The following is a 21,373-nucleotide window of genomic DNA, read 5'->3' as shown; positions in this document are numbered from 1 at the left end:
TGAGACATGTAGCCTATCTTTTTTCCATTTACGTTCTGCTTTACGGCACTCCTGCCTGAGAGCCCGGGTATGATGATTAAACCAAGGGCGAGAGCTGCGTTTAAAGCGCTTTGATTTTAGTGGTGCAAACAAATCTAAGATATTTGTACATGTCTCATTAAACAACATGGTAATTTCCTCAGTATTGAGGTTAAGCGATGGAGCTTCCAAAACAGACCTTGTTAAAGACTCTGTGTAGGCATTAGAAAACTCAATTACAGTAGAGGGAATTATCACACGAGAAAAATGTACATCCTTCTCGTCGTTAGGGGGTAGATATGGCAGTATTATATTAAACATGACAGACATATGATCCGACAGGCAGCTTTGCTCAATATCAATGTTACATACTGAGAGTCCATAAGTTAAAACAAGATCAATGGTATGTCCGTGTTCGTGTGTAGGGCCATTAATATGTTGGATGAGATCGAATGAGTCAATGAGTTGTAGAAATTCCTTTACCTGGTGATGGGAAGGACAGCAGACATGAATATTAAAATCACCCAGGATTAGCAATTTATCCACAGTCGGGACTATATTAGAAAGAAATGTCCCAAATTCCTGCATAAAGTCCTTATTATATTTTGGTGGTCTATAAATAAGGGCACAAGTCACTGGGCTGGATAGCTGAATTGTGAATAGTTGCAATTCAAATGTATGATATTGGGTGGCAGGCAAAAGCCTACACCTAAAACGTTTTTTAAAAACTGTAGCCATGCCTCCACTAGCCTAGGAGAGCTAAAATAAACACAATCAACTGGAGATAAATCAGTCAGAGAATCCAGCTCACCAGCATTGAGCCAGGTTTCCGTCAAAAATAGGAAGTCCAGGTCATGAGATGTAAAAAAATTATTTAAAATAAATGATTTGTTGCAGATGGATCTTGCGTTTACCAGTGCCAATTTCACCTGTTGTGGTCCGGTGTCCGTAAGCACAGCCGGTGGTTTGACATATTCCAGAGTGCGAAGGTTCCGAATGTCGACACCTCTGTTAACGCGGCGTTGTCTTAACGATTGGCGAAAGGAGGTCCATGAGTCCGAGAGGACTGGAACAGGACCGATAGGCTGTGACTCCGAGGCGCTGTTGTGTTTAGGCAACCAATAGCTTCCAGGCCAGGCGCGGATAATCCGTGGCGGTGAAGCCCCGCGTCTTTTTAGCCTAACAAGAAGTCCACTGCGTTTTCCTCGTTTTCTGGCACGCTTTTTACGATGGAGACAGCAGCCCGTCGAGTGACAGCTGATCGCAGGAAAGATAGAGGAGGCCCGTGAGTTGAAGAAATAATCCTCAATAGGGATGCGTCCGCAGCAGTCCGCCGAAGAGAGACGTAAATAAAGAAGGGCTTGACGATCGTAGGTGAGTACAGCAGTGGTTTCAATCAGCGACCAAATCGAACAAATCGCCCATAGCAATACATATAAGACAAATGGCATTGACATCCGACGGCAAGCCAGCAAACAGCCCGGCGCCATCTTGAATATGGTCTCTAGCATAAGGTCTCTAGCAGAGGTGTGAAGTCCAGGTTCAGAAAGTAAAAGTCCTACTCAGTATTTTGTTCCAATCACCTGGATTTGCTAATTAGCGCAGTTTTTCAGCCAGGAGATTTAGTTTTAACAAATTAGTGAAATCAGCTGGGCGAGTTCATGGGTGGAATAAACATATGGCAGGACTTTACTTTCTGACCCCTGGACTATACACCTCTGGTCTCTAGTGTTGCCCAGACAGACAGCAGTAACAGACAAACTTCAGACAGTGCCAGACAGAAAATGCTTTAATCACAGCCAGAAGGACCTCATATCAATCACAGAGAACCTCCCCGACTAAAAGAGTACAACATTTTATATAGAATCAGTGCATGACTAAGGTGACGTAATTTTTCTCTAATATGATTGGTTCTTTATGTTTATAATTCTTTGCTACCTTATACCTCAACTTGTTGCTAGGGTCATGAAGTTATATATACAGTTGTTATCAAAATTATTCAACCCACATTGCAAATCAGGTTTATTGGCAAAATGTACAGACTTTCAGCTGTTTGCAATAAACAAATCAAACAAAACTAATTGAAATAGCTTAACGCTTCAAATGTTTCAAGTGAAACTGAAAATGCAACTTTTAATGAATTCTGCAGTCTCAAAATGATTCAACCCGCTGAATAGAATCCCTCACAACAGCGCAAATCTGCATAACAGGTGTTGTCTCACTAATCAAGGGCTTCATTAGTTGCACCAGGTGTGCTTGAGCTAGAACACATGAAATACAGGCTAGGTTTGCTGAGTGTCACGTTTGACTGCATGTTAGAAATATGGCTCAAGAATTGGTCCAAAAAGTTAAGAGAAGATATCATTGCCTTTCACAAACAAGGAACAGGATACAAAAAGAGCGAAGGGACTAAATGTTCCTAGAGACACCGTTCGAAGCATAGTTCGCAAGTTCAAAGTTAAAGTAACAGTGATTACACTATCTGGACAGGGCAGAGAAAGGAAGCCATTGACGGCTGCAACTGAGAAGGCAGGTTCAGAAAACCCTCTAGTTACTGCAAAAGACCTGCAGCAACACTCGGTGGCCACAGGCTCTGAGGTTTCAGCTTTCATATAGGCGATTACTAAATGCATGCCAGAACTCCAAGACTACACCACTACTGACCCAAAAGCCAAATCCAAATTGCTCAAAATCATATAAACAAGCCGCAGAAGTTTTGAGATTCTGTTCTTTGGAGCGATTAAACAAAACTGGATCTTGTCGGCCCTCTGGATCAGCGGTGTGTCTGGAGGAATAAGAATGAAGCATATGCAGAAAAGACTCTGTCTACAGTTCATCGCGGTGGGGCTCGATGATGCTCTGCGGCTGATTTATATCCTCTGGCACTGGAAGCCTGCAGCGTGTGGAAGGAGAGATGAAGTTATTTAAGTATCAGAAAATCCTAGGAGAAAACGTCATGCTGTCAGTGAGGAAGCTGAAGCTTGGACCTTCCAACAGGACAGTGATCCCAAGCATACCTCAAATTCCACCAAGGCTTGGTTGCAGAAGAAGTCCTGGAAGATACAGTGGCATCACAGTCGCCTGACTTAAACCCCATAGAACATCTCTGGTGGGATTTGACAGTTATAGCAGCAAACACAAGAATATCACTGAACTGCAGGCCATTGCTCATGAGGAACGGGATAAGATTCCTCAGAAACGCTGCCAGAAGCTGCTGTCTGGTTGTACATCTCGTTTGCAGCAGCTCATAACAGCAAAAGGGTGTTCAACTAAGTACTAAAGATGCTTGACATGAAGAGGTTGATTACTTTTGAGTCATTAAAAGTTGCATTTTCAGTTGAATTTGGGGAAACCACTTGAAACATTTGTTGTGTTGAGCTATTTCAATTACTTTTGTTTGATTTGCTCATTGCGAACCTGATTTGCAATGGGGTTGAATAAATTTTGATTATGTTGATATATATAATTTTGTTCTAAATAATAATTTGTGGTCTGGTCACATTCAATTCAAATATGGCACATCAGGACATGCCATTCAAGGTTTGATATCTATGCATTTTTTTAAACTGGACAGTCCCAGTTGACATATTATTTGATCCAATATACACATTTTGTATTCCACTGAAAAAAGAAGTTCATGCATGTTTAAAGTTTGAGACAATAATGTAAATAAGAGCACAGACCAGAAGACGTAATCTAGTGTTAAAATGTAAAAATGTCTCATTTCATCCTGTCAGGTGAGCAGGCTTCTGAAGCAGTTCATGCTGGAGCGAGTGACCCCAGATCTACAGAAGGACAGCGAGGGAAAGAGTGCTTTCATCAAGGAGCCACTGAAGGCTGCCCTCATCATGCTGTATGTGTGGAGACAGTATGGTCTAGAATTAGACAATGGAGCTCTTTCTCGTCTCTGCACTGCCCTCTGCCTGCCCAAATTACCTAAGGATGAATTCCTGTCCTTCTGGACTGACTTAACAGAATCGTTCTCAGAAATAAAAAAGTGAGTACAGTTATTTTGGTTATATTGTGTTGCAAAGCATAACACCTCTAGATTAAAGAGGTGCTATATGTGCTATGTTCTTTTTAATTCTTTATATAAAGGTAAAAATATATATATATATATTTAACTAATTTTCACAAAAATAAGTTTGGTATGTTGACAGTTCAAATGATAGTTTTTAGGGAAGAATTTTTCTTTAACAAAAATATTGGCTTTTTATTTTATTTCATGGAATACAAAATGAAAGATTCAGCAAAATCTTTACGCTGCTTTTTTTTCCATAGGGTGAAATTATACTACATATACTACAAAAGTAGTTCTTGCTTGTTATTTTTAAGTCTTCTTTAATACAATAGCTTTGTGTGTGGATCAAACTGAAATTTAAGTTATTATTCACTGAAAATCATGCTTTCCAAACAATGTTCTCAGTGCTGGAGTTCATGTGTAGAGCCCCTGGTGATACTTCCAGCAAAGTTTCATGTTGTGTCGAGCCTTCTTAGTTTTTTAAAAATAGTGATTTTTGATGCTATCATAGAAGTTAATTTAACCAGGGTATCCGCGGGGTCTTGAAAAGTATTAAAAGGTGATAAATCAATTTTGGGAAAATTAAGACCCTTAAAAAGTATTAAAAAGTCTTATCACGGCTTTATAAAGTCTTAAATTTTGAAAGTATTTTTTCTGAATTAGCTGTCCAACAGTTTGAGTCCCAAAAACATCGTAAAAGTGTGTGAATTTAGTCATTTTTATTAAAAAAACGAACAGGTACAGCTACCAATAGCTCGTGGCTTGATATGAGCTAGCTCGCCAGAGGCCGTTCACATATCGCAGCTTTTGCACGCTCAAGTTTGTTCAAATGTAGGCGCGCGGGCAAGCAACTTTTCAGAATGCCGCAAACGCACCGCAGGTCATGTGACAGGAACCAACCAATCACCCCTTTCCATAACAACACTGGAAGCTCAGTCAACATGAAGAATGGGGGTGCTAATAAATATAAGCTAATGTGTAAATGTCAGTAATTTATCTTTTTTGACTCATTCTTTTTATAAAAAATTATTTAAAGGCTGAAATGTGAGGTTTATCTTTGTATAAAACCTTTTGTTGTCAAAACTTTATTTGAACTTGTACATGTTAGTAGATAACATGTTGCAAGACACTCTTTTAAAATCTGGCCATCATTTTTAATAGTATTTTAATGTTTACGTAAACAAAAAGTGCATATTGATGCTAATCAATTTGTTATTTGCTGTTTTTCGACATAAAACTTGTTGACTTGACTTCATTCTGTAGTATTAGTACTTTTTGAACAGGATTCTGTGATAACCGTGATAATTTTGGTCACTTTAATCATCTCATCACTTCCTCTCTAGTTATGATCAACTGTGATCAACTAAAATCAACAATAATTTTGTTTTTACAGTATAATATGCAAAAGTACAATTTTCGATTAAAAAAAATCTACCTCTCTCTCACACACACACACACACATCAGATAATCCTAGATAGATAGAAAGATAGATAGATAGATACTCTAATGATCCCGAGGTAACTATCTATCTAACTTGGATAATGCATCGTGTAGGTCTTAAATTTCAATCTTTATGGTCTTAAAATGTCTTAAAAAGGTCTTAAATTTGACTTACTGAAACCTGCAGAAACCCTGTTAACCGAAAACGAAAATACAGTCAGACTTAAGTGGCGTTTCCATCCTAATTCTGTTTTTAAATGAAGGTTTGCCTCGGGTAGATTAACAAAAGACCATAGTTTGCATTTTGGCAAGAGTTACCCTTTAAACCTTGCAACAGCATCGCTTGTGAATATTTATTAGAATAGAATAGAATAGAATGAGGCATTTATATAGCGCTTTCATATGTACTACTGTACACCCAAAGCGCTTTACAATCATATCAGGGGATCTCTCCTCAACCTCTCCTCTTATTGATATGCATGGATGATTATTTAACTGGAACAGTTCACATTTATATGCAAGTATTATAAACATCCATGCAAATCAATAAATACTCACAAGCAATGCTGTTGCAAGGTTTAAAATTATAGAGATATGTGGCGATTAACGAGAGCCATCTGATTCACGTGAATACCGGAATTTGCAGAATTAAAGCAATGTCAAACTTGCCACTGGCTGGAGATGTAAACCATAAATAAAGTGAATAGGAGAATTAAAGCCAAGAATTATAGACATTAAACAATTCAATCTGTTATCAAATTAAACAAAATATGGAATCTTTTACAGCAAAATTGTTCCAGCACAATTTGTTTTCTGACAACACGTTACAAATGCTGTCAAGGAAGCTTATACAGTTTAATGTACCAAGAACAGACCTAGGTCCAGCTTGTTTTGAGAAAAGTATCAGTATCTAAAAGGTCTTGATAACATTGATTACATTCTTCAGCTTGCCTGACATGGTGGAAGCGCTGATCAACCGAGTGAGAGCCGAGGACATGCCTAGATGGATCATCGTAATTCCACTTCTGCACCTTCTCAAAGGCACTTCAAAACCATTTGAGCCAGTGGTTACTAAGGTCAACTCAAAGTCTGAGCTGAGCTGGGCTGGACTGCAGGGACTCAGATCACCTGTTGTACCTTCCGTCAGAGCACAAGATAGAAGGTATTACATTTGTCTTTAGGTTTCCAAATATTTTTTCTGTGGTACTTCCAGGTATAAACATTTTGGTTAAACACTTGGGTTTCAGTGGAATTATTTTTTTTTGTGTGATTTTATTTTTTTTAAATGTACGTCATTGTTGAATCCCTCTACTTTAGCGCAATGCTCAATCTCATGAAGACATATGGACATTTGGTTGAGGTAGACAGACTGCTGGCCCGGTCTTGGATGTATCTGATGACTGTAGATGAGTGGGCCGAGTGCAGCTCCATCATCCATGTAGAGCTCCTGGACATCCTGCAGCTTTTCTCCATGAAATGCCCCAATGATATAAACTACAGCACTTCCACCGTGAGTATCAAGCCATATATATATATATATATATATATATATAATGTATATACAGCTCTGGAATAAATTAAGAGACCACAGCAAATTTTTCTTAAATCAGCATATCTACATGTATGGCAGCCATTCCATTCCAGTGTCTGTTGTAATCCAACACAGGCACAGTAGAATGAGGTGGCTATTAGGTGATCACCTGAACCAAATATTATACACTGCTGTGGTCCTCACTATCCTCTTGCAATAGGACCAGCTGGATGGCAAAAACAGTGGTAGTAGTACCTCAAAAGTAATTGGAATCGAATAATAACTATTGACCATGCCAAAAGAGTTGAAAAGGAAAGTTTTGAGTGAGGAAAAGAAGGGTTCAATTCTGGCTTTACTGGCAGAGGGATACAGTGAGCGTCGGGTTGCTTCCATCCTTAAAATTTCAAAGAAAAAAAAATCCAACTCATTCGAATGTCACTCAACAACCGTAGGATGTCATCAAGTGACCTATAAAAAGAATGGCAAACTGGGGTGAAGTGCACGGTGAGCACGGTTCGAAACCAGCTCCTAGGGGCAGGGCTGAAGTCGGGAAAAGCTAGAAAAAAGCCCTTCATCAATGAGAAGCAAAGAAGAGCCAGGCTGAGGTTTGCAAAAGACCATAAGAATTGGACTGTAGAGGACTGGAGTAAAGTCATCTTCTCTGATGAGTACAATTTTCAGCTTTGTCCAACACCTGGTCGTCTAATGGTTAGACGGAGACCTGGAGAGGCATAGAAACCACAGTGTCTCACACCCACTGTGAAATTTGGTAGAGGATCAGTGATGATCTGGGGGTGCTTCAGCAAGGCTGGAATCGGGCAGATTTGTCTTTGTGAAGGACGCATGAATCAAGCCACGTACAAGGTTGTCCTGGAAGAACACTTCTAGGTTCCCCAACTCTGAGGATTGTTTTTTTGACCAGGACAATGCTCATGCCACACAATCAAGTCAATCAAGGTGTGGATGGAGGACCACCAGATCAAGACCCTGTCATGGCCAGCCCAATCTCCAGACCTGAACCCCATTGAAAACCTCTGGAATGTGATCAAGAGGAAGATGGATGGTCACAAGCCATCAAACAAAGCCGAGCTGCTTGAATTTTTTTCTCCAGGAATGGCATACAGTCACCCAACATCAATGTGAAAGACTAGTGGAGAGCAAGCCAAGACGCATGAAAGCTGTGATTGAAGATCAGGGTTATTCCACAAAATATTGATTTCGGGAACTCTTCCTAAGTTAAAACATTAGTATTGTGTTGTTAAAAAATTAATATGAACTTATTTTCTTTCCATTATTCGAGGTCTGACAACAAATAGAAAATAGTAAAACCAGAGAAACTGATAATTTTGCAGCACTTGGTCTCTTAATTTTTTTTTCAGAGCTTGTATATAAATAAAACAAATAAAAGGAACTGTAACCGAGAAAAATGGTGCCGTTTGGACTGTCCATATTTAATTTTAATTTTTTTCCCTTAGAGTGTAGCGGACACTCTGGCACTCATTCAAAGTCACTTGCTCGAACAAAGATACAGGTAAAGTTTTTCCACTAAAAAGTTAAGGTTAAAAAGAAGAAATAAAATAAAAAATGGGGGCTTTTTGCAAGAATGCAAGAAAATACAGAAGAGAAATTTAGATCTAATAGCCTGATCAAGTTGTACTGGTTAACTTGTTTTCATTACTGTTGCAGCTGTCTGAATGAGGATTATGGCATTCAGTGCATACAAGCAACTTGCAAACTTCTCGAGAAGATCTGCAATCTAATTCATTACTACGGCTATGCACATAATTACACTGATATTCCTGTTGCTTGCATGAACCTTGTGGCCTCTGTATCAGGATTTGCCCAGGTAATCCATCCTAAGATCATATTATCTTTGTTTAAAATTACTGATTAAAGCCAATAAACATTTAGAAGACATCAAATGTCAATTTCAAATTCAACCCTAAGGCAACGCAAGAAGCAGAAGCAGACACTTTTTCTGAGAAGACTCTTGCATTACTCAATGATGCCAAGCAGACTGTGAGAGCGTGGATCAGACAAACTTTTAAAAGCAGGCTTTTAAACAGAAGTTATGTAACGGGTAGCAGCTTCACAACAGAGGTTGAGGTACGCAGAACATGTTCATCTAAACTAACCAATTTAGTCCACAAATTTTAAATCTATATAATTTATTGTGATATTTTATGTTCTGTTTTACAGATTTGGAATAACATTATTGCCATAGATTTCATGAGTAAGGACTTCACTAAAGAATGGAGGGAGACATTTACAATGGACTTTGAGGGGAAATATCAACAGGTAATACAACACTGTTCCAGTGTACACATCTAGTTGGGTTGGGAGTCAAGAATCTGTCCAATATTTTAATTACATCTTAAAAAAAAAAAAAAAAAAAACTAATTATCAAAAATGCTTGACTTTCAGTTGTGTTAACATTCTGCATAATTCCACTGTGCAGGGAATAATGTAATAAAATACTCTTGACAGTGTTTCCTGCACACTACTGAAGCTACAGTAATATGGCAAAAGAAATTATGTCTTAGCTTTAGAGTTCTGAACTTGCAGTATGAATTGATCATATTAATATATTATCGATTTATATGAACTTAAGGCTCATCAGATGTAAATCAGTGTAATTGTTGATATTAAAATGTTGCAGATTTTGGTGACACATCTTCTGTATTTGATAATAAGCTATTTGTTTTCACCCTTATTAGGAAGATAAGCTGGATCAAATCCAGGTTTATTGCTCAAAGATTGAGGAACTTAACGGCTCCCAGCCATTTTTGGTGGATAGTGTAGAGAAGTGTGCTCTCCAGGCTGTTACCACAATATGCCAGGTAAAGGTCTTGCACTTCATTCTCACTGACATTATGAGCCATACAACATCATACACACATAGATTAGAACACTTAATTAAATGAGATTAGGACCAAAACCTAGTCTGACCCCTGAATGCTGCAATTGACGAATCAGAATCATGTAACGTTGATAGCTGTGTAATTAAGTATTTTAAAACCTATTATTTCGCAGAATTTAGTTGTGAATGCGTGTGCTGGTTTGACATGCTTGTGCTAGGAGTGGGCTATATGGCCAATATATAGTATATACAGTTACTAATTATGACCCCCATTGCAAATCAGGTTTATTGGCAAAATGTACAGGCTTTCAGCTGTTTGCAATGAACAAATCAAACAAAGTAGTTGAAATAGCTCTTTATTTGCTGCGCGATCTGAGGAGTAATATATTTTATACGAAAATTATTATATGCAATGGCTTCTCCTACTGCAGCAACTTCCATTTTTTCTAGAGATAATTATCACCAGTTTATCAGGAAGTGATTTTGTTTTATTCGGCTCAGTGGATGGAAACGGTTCTTTATTCGCAAATGTTTAAGGCGATATATTCCAATTTTGAGCATAAGTTATATTCACAACTTTGGAAACATAGCTTGTGTTCATTTGGGTGAACTATTACTTTCAAAAGTCATTAGGACATAGAGAGGGAAATAAATTTGGTGTAAACTTTTTCTGTTCTTTGGGAATTGCAGTGTTTGTTTGAGCAAATCTGTTTTAAAGTACACTTTCAAATTACTTTGTTTTATGAAAAATGTACACTTAAGTTACTGATCAGACTTCTTTTAACAGACTAAATCTGAGGGAAAACTTTTTGATATATTAAATAAATACCGGATAAACTGGAAATTTGGAAAGCTTGTGTCCACCATCATCCTAAAGTCCTGGCCAAAAGATGACAAAGGAAAATATCTGGAGGAAGAAGAAGCTGTTCTCAAACATCTTCTGGACTGGACAGCAGCCAAAAATATCTTTCAGCTTCATGGTATTTATATGGTTTCCATCCACATGTCATTCTGTGTTTAACCCTCTGGGGTCTGAGGTGTTTTCTGGGCCTTGGAGGTGTTCTGACATGCTCTTACATTTGTGCTTATTTTTGTTACTTGTGACATTTTCATGGCTAAAGTTTGATTACACTGTATTCAGCACAAACTCTGCTACAATAATATGTCAGCAGCATGTATGTAAAAGTTTGTAGTTTTGAGATAATGACATTTATGCGTGGTTTGTGAAAAAAAAAAAAATTGTCACTGAAATAAGGTGTGAGGCGTGAATCATCATGAATATTGATGTGTTTCACACCTCAGAAAGACAAAGACCCTCCCATAATGGCCCTATCAGGTGCTATCAGGCCCCATCATTATGAAGAACCTTGCACAAATAATGAGGAGAGATTTAAAAAAGAATGGACTGAAAGACTGAAACAGTATGATGACGGAGATATTATTTATGTTTTGGCTGCAGGTGCTGATGAAAAACTGATCGATAAGCTTTCTGAAGAAGCTAAAGAGAGATTAGCCATGGCAACATCATTATTCACAAGCATTTTACATCAACTTGTAACAGGGAAAATAAAGATAAAGCTTCTCAATCTCATCCTGCAGAAGAGGAGTGCCTTCTTTGAGCTGCTTAATTTAGGTAAAATACCTCACACATGAGATTTTACCCGTTTAACATACTATAATGTGAAGAGTCATGACCTAACTGTTTTTTCCAGAGTGTTTTTGTGAAAGTGAACAATACAAGGACACCAGCGCCATGAAGAGGCTTCTTCAGTCTAGACAAGAGGAGGTGAAGGCTATCAAGCATGAGAGTGCATTGGTGGATGCTCTCATTACAATGTGCCGCAGTCTAGAGGAGCATGTGACTGGTAAACGCCGTCTATTGATCACCTGAGAATAACAGATTGTTTTTATCTAGAGATATTAATACTATAATATTTGTTGTGATTTACAGTTGATTTTGAAGGGTTGGAAGAAAAACACCATATTGACATAGATGAGATGGACCTGGATGAGTTCATGGACGTTCAATCATTAAATCAAATTCCCTCTCCAGTGTCACAAGTAGTCACCTACTTTGAGCTTGATGATGATGTTCGATCTATGGCGGAGGTCCTAAATACCTATAAAGACAGCTACATTTTCAAATCTTGTTGGGTGAATGAGGCAAAAGAGTTTGCAGAGAGTGCCAGTGAGGAGGAATTGGAAATCACTCTCGATGATCTTAACAAAGAAATATTCAAATCATGTCATGATTCCTACAGAAACATATACACAACCCTCAAAGACGGTAGCATAACTTTTGAAGAGGTTGATGCAACATTCAAGGCCTACAAGGGAAAATATGAAGAACTTGCAACGGAAGTTGCAATCATTTGCAAACTAAATCTCAGTGATGACCGGCGTTGGGTCCAGACAAGAATCCAGCAGATCGAGCAGTACCATGAGCTTCATCTGGCAGTAGAGTCGGCTCAGGTGGTCATGTTGGTCAAACAGACGCTCTGCCTTAAAGGAGACTTTCAAGTCTTGGAGAAGTTGCTTATTACTGTAAGTCATCTAATTTTTGCCAATATGCTTCCTGTTGTTAAATAAATTCATTTTGATTAAAATAAGTAAGGGATATGTTTAACCCATGAGGCTTTCTTCCCTTTAGACACAGGTGGATTTTAAACAAGAGCGTCTTGACAGCATTGACAATGAGTTGATGCAGGCAAAAACTGTGCTTGTGGACATCACAGATTCCCGTAGACTGTGCCTTCAGGAGCTTGGCCTTAGGAAGAATTTTGTTATATGGGTTAAAGAGGCTCTTGAAGGTAACCAAATAAGTGTTTGCACTGGTAATTGAATGTGATTTTATAATTTGAATGCTCTTTTGTAAGCAAATGTTATTCCTCTTTATCACTTCAGACATCAATGAGTTGAAAGTCTTTGTGGATTTGGCTTCCATCTCTGCTGGAGAGAATGATTTGGATGTGGATCGGGTGGCCTGTTTTCATGACGCAGTTCTTGGCTACTCCTCAATGCTCTATGATTTAAAGCCAGAGACTGACTTCAGGCTTTTTAAAGATATGCTGAAAAAACTTTGGAAGGCACTTGACAATGACCCCAACCTCCCCAAAAAATTGGTAAGAGTATCTGCCAGCTTTGACAAGGAAGAAAACAAGATTGTTTATATTTTTGCTCACCAACATTTTCTTTGTTTCAGTGTGACTCTGCAAGACACATTGAATGGTTGAAGACAGTCAAGGATAGCCATGGGTCAGTGGAACTGTCCTCTCTATCTCTGGCATCAGCTATCAACACAAACGGCATCTACATTATCAGTGCACAAAACCAAAAAAAGGTTTGTCATTACTGTTTGAGTTCAAATAGATGTTGCACAGATCATACACACAGACAGTTTGAAATATTCATGAATATAAATAGATTTTAGTCAAAAATCTTGTTGTGTTTTTTGAAACATGCTAACTGGTTTCTAGTTGGTCCAAGCTGGTTGACCATTCTTTGTCAGGGGCATTGCTGGGAAATTCAGGTTTCTAGTTAGTCCAAGAAGGTTTAGGTAATTGACAAGCTGGACTATAAGCTAATAGAGACCATGCTCGAATAAATAAGGTGGGATGAAAAGTGGTCGTGCCGATTTTTGACAAAAATGGCAGCTGATTAGTTGCTAGACCAAGATGGGTTACCAGCTCATCCCCATCCATGGGTGCTTTTCCCAAAAGCATTGTTTGCCAACTATGCTCGCATTTCCATTGAACTGAAATGTTATTCAGTTAACGACAGAACTTACGACCGTAATTGGCTTTGGGAAGCGCACCCCAGGCTGATAATCCAGCAACGTACTAACTAACTAGCTTGGACCAGCTACAAAACCAGTTCCAAAACACTGCTTAAGCTACATTTTAGCTAAGTTTCCTTCAGGAGCAATGACATGCCAAATTAGCACAGTGCTTATTTTAAGCTGTCTTTATCATCATCGAATAGCCTAACTGATACAGATAATATTTCAGAAATATCAACCCATGAATATTGCTTTTTTTTTTCAGTTATGCTTGGAAAATATTCTGAAGCTACAAATTATGGAAGAGCACGATGAGGGCTATGAGACACGCACTTATTCTCTTGAAGACCTCAGGGATCTTCAGAATAAATTGATGCTAATGTCTGGCAAAGGAGATCAAGGCCAGTGTGAAGTCGATCAGTTTGCAGAGGTGACCTTTCAGCTTTTAACTGTTTTATTCTGTTATATTTCACCATGCTATTGTAATTATCCCTGAATTAACTTCCTCCTTGTTTCCAGGTCTTTGCCAATGTACAGAGGTTGGCCTCTGCTTTTATTGATTTGTTTGTTGCTGGAAATCCATTGTTCAGGCATTGGGAGGCAAATATCAACTCTAAAAGTAAAGATGCATGCATCGTAATGGACTTCAACTTAGGGAGTGTTGTCAGTGCCATCGTGGTGGAAGGTGATGTCACAGAACAGTTGCCTAAAGTCTGTAAGAAAATCGAGAGGTGTCTAAACTTCTGGAAGATTTTTATGGCCAAGCAGAGATCTCAGCATTACTACTTAAACTATTACACTGCAGAACAAGTAGTCTACATGTGCCGTCAGCTCAGCCAGAACAATCTGACCGAAATGGAAGATCAAGTTCTTATGATGCTCTCCTTTATCAAACCTGATTGCTCCACTTCAGATTTAAGACGGGCTTGGCACAGGCTTCAGTATGAAGCAATTAAGAAGGGTCCTGAGCAAAATGATGACTTAGACTTCCAAACTTTTGTTGAAGTCCCCAGTGTGATTGAAAATGAGAGTACTGAGGAGCCATGCCCAACGTTTGACGACTTGGAAAATCTCTTGGGTAATGCGAATGGATCGGAAAGGCTAGATGTGATTTGGAATGCGTACATGCGAGACATGAAGAATTTTCTGCCAGACTCCCTTGATGTCGGTAGTCTTGGAAATCTTCTTGAAATTTTGGCCAACAGCCCCAGTGAAATTGAGGGTGATGGGTTTTTACAGGATGAGAGAACAAGGAACATTCAGAGGGAACTTCCAAATGGATTGGCTACTGGAAGACCAAATCTAATCATCTGCCCTTCTGAAGAAATTCTGATATCATGCATTTCAATTTACATGAGAAGCAAGAATGAGCCTCTACCAACCTACGATGAAGTACTCCTCTGTAGTTCTTCCACTCCTTATGAAGAAGTGGAACTTTTTCTCAGGCGCTGTCTTTCTGCTGGCTACAGGGGAAAGAAGATATACACAATGCTCTATGTGGACCAACTCACCTACGAAGTGAGCTACAAAGTGGAGCAATTTTTTCAGCGTCAAAATGCACTGAGCAGAAATGATTACAGGCTGGTGTTGGTCTGCAGCTCTAATAGAGAACATGCATACCTTCCCTCAGCTTTTAGTCAATTTAGATTGCACTTGATTCCCCAAGAACCAATAATCGTTATTCAACGATACCTTGCTAGGCATTTTACAGTCCCGGCTGACATATCCAGTGCTGCTGCTGTGTTCAAAAACAGACAATGTGTGGGAATTGTATCCTCAGAAAGATCAGGAGTTGGTGAGTATGCATTCAAGTAATGGATTTAAATTACTTAGTTTTCAGAATTCATGTCAGTTGGTAAAATATAAATATTTTTTGCAAAACGTGTAAGATGCAGAATTATAATCTATGTGGTTCATTTTAGGAAAATCACTTTACATTAAAAGAATGTATGAGAACTTGAAGAAGAACACCAAGAAGCCTTCGCAGTTGAAGTGCATCAGGTTAATTGACCCAAGAATTGATGAAAATGTCATCCTTCAGTCCTTGCTCAACAGCCCCAAGAAAAAGGAGCTTTCGGTCTATCATTTTGATGTCACCACCATGGTAGTTACTTTATTTATTCATTTAATTCAATGAACAAATAGAAATATATGTTGCTGCTGTTTTTCAATGTATTTTATATACTTACAGGTAAAAAAAGGACTTCATGAATTTCTGTTCAGGCTGTTGATCCTTGGATACCTCACAGACACAGAAGGAAACATGTGGAAAACAAGTAATAAGCACTTGTATGTCATTGAGATCCTGAGACCTGATGCCAGCACATCCCGAAATGACCGAAGAGCTGTAAGTAAATGGATATAAATCATTTCATTAAATCACATAGGAATTTTTTGTCATTAATCAGACAAATGCCTCATGTATTAATGTGCCTTTTTATCTTGGTAGGGTGCAAAAGCTCCATCTGCTTACTTGGATGTGTTCCCAAGTGTCTATTGCCGTCCTCCCAAAGAGGTACTTGAGTTGGAAATGAGAATCCAGGAAAATCCATCAATAATGGAGGATGAAGGTCCTCTTATGGATGACCAAGAGTTCCGAAGTGAGGCTTACCAGCGGCCTTATCAGTACCTGCGACGTTTCTACAATGGTGAAAATTTAGATGCCTTCATGTACCAAGGAGTGGAGGGCAGTCATGTTGAATGCCTGCAGATGTTGTTCGTGTACTGTGGCATCATAGACCCCTCTTGGGCAGAGTTGCGTAATTTTGCCTGGTTCCTGAACTTACAACTTCAGGATTGTGAGAGAACGGTTTTCTGTGATGTGTCTTTTATTGGGGATACTTTGATGGGATTCAAAAACTTTGTTGTTGATTTCATGATTCTCATGGCAAAGGATTTTGCCACTCCTTCACTTAGTATCTCTGACCAGAGTCCAGGAAGACTGCACAATGACCTTTCCTCTGCCAATGAGGAGGATCTAGCTCCCTTTAGGATAAGAAAACGATGGGAGTCAGAACCACATCCGTACATTTTCTTCAATGATGACCATGAGTCCATGACATTCATTGGCTTTCATCTTCAGCCAAATGCACAGAATGGGATTGATGCGATTGATCCATCAACAAAAAGAGTGATCAAGCAGAACATCATGACCAAAGAGCTCTATGAGGGCCTTAAACTTCAGAGGGTCCCTTTCAACATCGATTTTGACCAGCTCCCAAGATGGGAGAAAATTGAGAGGCTTTCCAGGGTGTTGGGAATACAGTGGCCTCTTGATCCAGATGAAACCTACGAGCTCACCACAGACAACATATTGAAAATGTTGGCAATTCACATGCGCTTCCGCTGTGGGATTCCTGTTATAATCATGGGTGAGACAGGATGTGGGAAGACCAGGCTAATCAAGTTCCTTTGTGAGATGCACAGAGGTGGAGTTGCCACTGACAACATGAAACTAGTCAAGGTTCATGGAGGGACAAGTTCAGACATGATTTACACCAAAGTAAGAGAAGCAGAGGCCATGGCGTTAAGAAACAAGGTGGATTATGGGTTTGAGTCTGTGTTGTTTTTTGATGAAGCAAACACAACAGAGGCCATTAGCAGCATTAAGGAAATTCTCTGCGACAACACTGCTGATGGACAGCATTTGACAGGTGACACTGGCTTGCAAATCATTGCTGCTTGCAACCCGTACAGAAAACACACAGACGTGATGATCAAGAGATTGGAGTCCGCTGGTTTGGGATACAGAGTTCGTGCTGAGGAAACAGATGAAAAACTTGGATCCATTCCACTTCGCCAACTAGTGTACAGAGTGCAGGCTTTACCACCTAGCATGATTCCACTAGTTTGGGACTTTGGGCAGCTCAATGACCATACTGAGAAAATGTACATCAAGCAAATAGTCGAAAGGGTAGTTGAAACCAATTCCATTAGTTCAGATTACATCACAACCATCACTGATGTTCTTTCGGCCTCACAGATGTATATGCGAACAAGAGAGGATGAATGCAGTTTTGTGAGTCTGCGGGATGTAGAGCGCTGCATGCAAGTCTTTGGCTGGTTCTACAAAAACCACCCAATGATACTCTCAGAGCTTGACCAGTTTGAGAGCATGCAGTGGACAGAGAGAAATGAAAATCAGAGGAATACTGATGAAAGAAACCCAATTCTTTGGTCATTACTGATGGCTGTTGGTGTGTGTTACCATGCCTGCTTGGAGGATAAAGAGAAATACAGAAGAAAAATTTGCAAGTGCCTTCCAGAGACCTACAGCCCATTGAAAGTGATGCAGGAGATTTCAGTCATTCAGGATCTTTTTCTGAGTGGAGTTCCATTGGGTGAAACCATTGCCCGAAACAATGCCTTGAAGGAAAATGTCTTCATGATGGTGATTTGCATCGAGCTACGAATACCTCTCTTTTTGGTTGGAAAACCTGGGAGCTCCAAGTCCTTGTCTAAAACTCTGGTTGCAGATGGCATGCAAGGCCAAGCAGCCCATTCGGATTTGTTTAGAAAACTGAAGCAGATCCATCTCGTTTCCTTTCAGTGCAGTCCTCATTCTACACCAGAGGGGATCATCAATACATTCAAGCAATGTGGTCGTTTTCAGGAGGGCAAGAATCTAACAGAGTATGTCTCAGTCGTTGTGCTAGATGAGATAGGCTTGGCTGAAGATTCCCAGAAAATGCCTCTTAAAACTTTACATCCTTTGCTGGAAGAGGGATGCATAGATGATCAGCCAGTACCCCACAAGAAGGTGGGATTCATCGGCATCTCGAACTGGGCTTTGGACCCTGCCAAGATGAACAGAGGGATATTTGTTTCACGTGGCGATCCCGATGAAAAGGAATTGATTGAGAGTGCAAAAGGAATATGTTCCTCGGATGCCATGATCCTTGATAGGGTGAGAGATTTCTTTCAGCCATTTGCCCGTGCTTACCTGAACATCTGTAAGAAACAGGGAAGAGGTTTCTTTGGTCTGCGAGACTATTACAGCTTGATAAAGATGATGTTTGCTGTTGTCAAAGCTTCTAATCAGAAGCCTAGTGCAGACCAGATTGTGAAGGCTGTGCTAAGGAACTTCAGTGGGAAGGATAATGTGGATGCTGTCTCAGTTTTCACCAGCAGACTAAGTATCCAAACGAAGCTTGAGAATATCAGTGCCATTGAGCTTGTAAGAGAGAACATCACAGCCATTGGCCAAGATGAAGAATGCAGATACCTGCTTGTTCTGACCAAAAACTATGCAGCCCTTCGAATTCTACAACAGATGTTTTTTGCAGACCAATGCCAACCAGAGATTATCTTTGGTTCAAGCTTTCCAAAAGACCAGGAGTATACTCAGATCTGCCGCAACATCAACCGTGTGAAGATTTGTATGGAAACTGGTCAAACCATTGTGCTTCTGAACTTGCAGAACTTGTACGAAAGCTTGTATGATGCTCTCAACCAATATTACGTTAGCCTTGGAGGTCAGAAATATGTGGATTTGGGGCTTGGAACCCATCGAGTCAAATGCAGAGTGCACAAGGACTTCAGGCTCATCGTCATTGAGGAGAAGGACGTCGTGTACAAGCAGTTTCCAATTCCACTGATCAACAGATTGGAGAAACATTATCTTGACATCAATACTGTACTAAAGAGTGAGCAAAAGGACCATGTTGAGAAGCTTAAAGAGTGGGTTAAATGGTTCATTTCTGCTAGAAGCAAGCTCCCAATTGCTCCCCAAGCACGTCATTATCATCCAGCTGATGCTTTCATTGGCTACCACTCGGACACATGTGCGTCTGTTGTCCTGCAAGTCACAGAGCAGCTCAAAGGGAAAATGGAGCTTTCCGATCCTGGAATCTTAGATGAGGCCAAAATGATCCTTTTGAACTGTGCAACACCAGATGCCGTGGTTCGGCTAGACTGCACTTCCCTGTCCAGTGTAGAAACTGATCACTTGTCAAGGATGTACTTTGAAGAGCAGAAGCATAGCTCCCTTGCTGACTTCATCCTTTCCCACATACAGCAAGCAGGGCCTAGCCATGCCTTTTTCACAGAGGTAAAGCAATACTTTGACTATTACTCTAGAATAGTGGTTCTAAATCAGAGGTGACAAGATGGTTTAAAACAAGCTTTAAAATAAGCCAAACCAGCTAAAAATCAAAACAATATTTCTTATTTTAATTAATTCCCTCAACAAAGGTCTCGGAAAACCTGTATATATGCTAGAATTTCAAAAGCGTGATTTCTAGACCTGGAAATAATTACATTTTTGAAAGGTCATGAAAATGTCTATAATGATTATAATTTTTATTTTAGCTATGTCATGATGTATTTTGTTGGGTAGAAACCACTGATAAATTGCTATTTGTGAGTAAAAAATGTAAAAATAAACAGGCAGCTTTAGCCGCTTTCCGACCGGAGGAACCTTTTCACAGTTCCTAGAACTATTGGCTAAAGTACCCGGATGTCAGCGTGTTCGCACCGCAGGAACTAGGAACGATTTTAGTTCTAGGAACTCCATTTGGAGGAACTAATTTAGGTCCTACTTCAGAGTAGGGTCTAAACCAGCACTATAGGAACTACCTGTGACGTTAGTGTACGCTGATTGACCGAACGCACGCAGAACACCAGCACCCGCCATTTTTAAAACAGCTAGAATGTAAACACACAGATTATAGCCTATATATTTACTCCATAAACTAACTATACAAACATGGAAAACAGTGATAGATGGGTCTCTAAACCTTTATGCTGAAGAGAAAATCTAACGCAACTTTGAGGAGACCAAGTCAAACATGATTATGTTTATCTGCCCAGCTAGCAACACTGGACATCAACCACACGGCATAGACTAATAACCTTTTTTTCATATACTGTCTACTTTCTATAACAGTTCTATCTAATAACATATTAAACAGTACTGTTAGACAGATCGCTAACTAATAAACACAGAGAATGCAAGCATTGTTTGCTCTGGCGTTCTCAGCGCCGCAAAAATAAAGGTCTGTCGCGCCGTCAAAATAAAAGTCGCCGTGCTTGCGTCACTCCCTTACCCCTCCTACCAGTTCCTATGGCCACTTGGCCAGTGCGAACGCAAACAGCAGAACCGAGTTTGGGGGAGAGTAGTTCTTAGAACTGTTTAGAAGTGGACAGTTCCTAGAACTAAGTTCCTGTAGCTATTTGGTCGGAAAGCGGCTTTTGTTACTAGAGGTAGAGGTACCCGAAATGTCTTAGTCTACATGGGGGCTAGATGGGGCTTTCGAGACAATAAGGTTGAGAACCACTGCTCTTGAAAAATCCATTACATTTCAGTCTTTGTGAGAAGAAATATTGTACACTAAACTTGCAATCTTTGTCCTGATCCTTTAGGTGACCACCTTCTCAAGGCTTCTGACCGCAGCTGAAATTGAACCGCTACAAAACGTGGTCCAAAATGTAGAGCTCCTCTCTCTACAGCAGTTTGACACAGAACACTCATTCCTCAAGAAAATCAAGTATTGTGTTCACTACATTATATCACATCACAACAAAAAGCACACCTATCCTTAATTAAATGAATTAAAACTCATTTTCTGTGTTCAGAAATTATTTGGAGAACACCACCGGGGACAAGATACTCATCATCCAAACCGATTTTGATGAAGGCTCCCCAAGTTTAAATGTCATTGCATCTGCGAAGTGAGTTAAATGTGGCTGGTGGCACATTTGTTTGTTCAGTAAATGCAATGAAA

The 21,373-nt window shown here is 39.6% G+C and overlaps 1 protein-coding gene across 7 annotated transcripts in view; it reads left to right on the top strand.

The window, feature by feature from the left end:
- The window catches only part of LOC311079384 (E3 ubiquitin-protein ligase rnf213-alpha), a 74,271-nt gene that overhangs the window by 13,640 nt on the left and 39,258 nt on the right, over positions 1–21,373 (top strand). For all 7 annotated transcript variants that reach the window (XM_084108768.1, XM_084108771.1, XM_084108770.1 and 4 more), the window contains 22 exons: positions 3,756–4,015; positions 6,427–6,642; positions 6,798–6,990; positions 8,487–8,542; positions 8,698–8,857; positions 8,959–9,117; positions 9,211–9,309; positions 9,729–9,851; positions 10,659–10,851; positions 11,331–11,504; positions 11,584–11,736; positions 11,823–12,415; positions 12,522–12,681; positions 12,776–12,993; positions 13,074–13,211; positions 13,915–14,079; positions 14,169–15,444; positions 15,572–15,753; positions 15,841–15,996; positions 16,099–19,698; positions 21,012–21,136; positions 21,225–21,320. In XM_084108768.1, coding sequence (XP_083964894.1) covers positions 3,756–4,015; positions 6,427–6,642; positions 6,798–6,990; positions 8,487–8,542; positions 8,698–8,857; positions 8,959–9,117; positions 9,211–9,309; positions 9,729–9,851; positions 10,659–10,851; positions 11,331–11,504; positions 11,584–11,736; positions 11,823–12,415; positions 12,522–12,681; positions 12,776–12,993; positions 13,074–13,211; positions 13,915–14,079; positions 14,169–15,444; positions 15,572–15,753; positions 15,841–15,996; positions 16,099–19,698; positions 21,012–21,136; positions 21,225–21,320 — 8,495 coding nt within the window. The remainder of the gene's footprint in view (positions 1–3,755; positions 4,016–6,426; positions 6,643–6,797; positions 6,991–8,486; positions 8,543–8,697; positions 8,858–8,958; positions 9,118–9,210; positions 9,310–9,728; positions 9,852–10,658; positions 10,852–11,330; positions 11,505–11,583; positions 11,737–11,822; positions 12,416–12,521; positions 12,682–12,775; positions 12,994–13,073; positions 13,212–13,914; positions 14,080–14,168; positions 15,445–15,571; positions 15,754–15,840; positions 15,997–16,098; positions 19,699–21,011; positions 21,137–21,224; positions 21,321–21,373) is intronic.

The sequence above is a fragment of the Abramis brama genome (assembly GCF_963993115.1).
Source record: "Abramis brama genome assembly, chromosome: 1".
Classification (NCBI taxonomy): domain Eukaryota; kingdom Metazoa; phylum Chordata; class Actinopteri; order Cypriniformes; family Leuciscidae; genus Abramis; species Abramis brama.
This window is presented reverse-complemented; position numbering and strand designations above follow the sequence as displayed.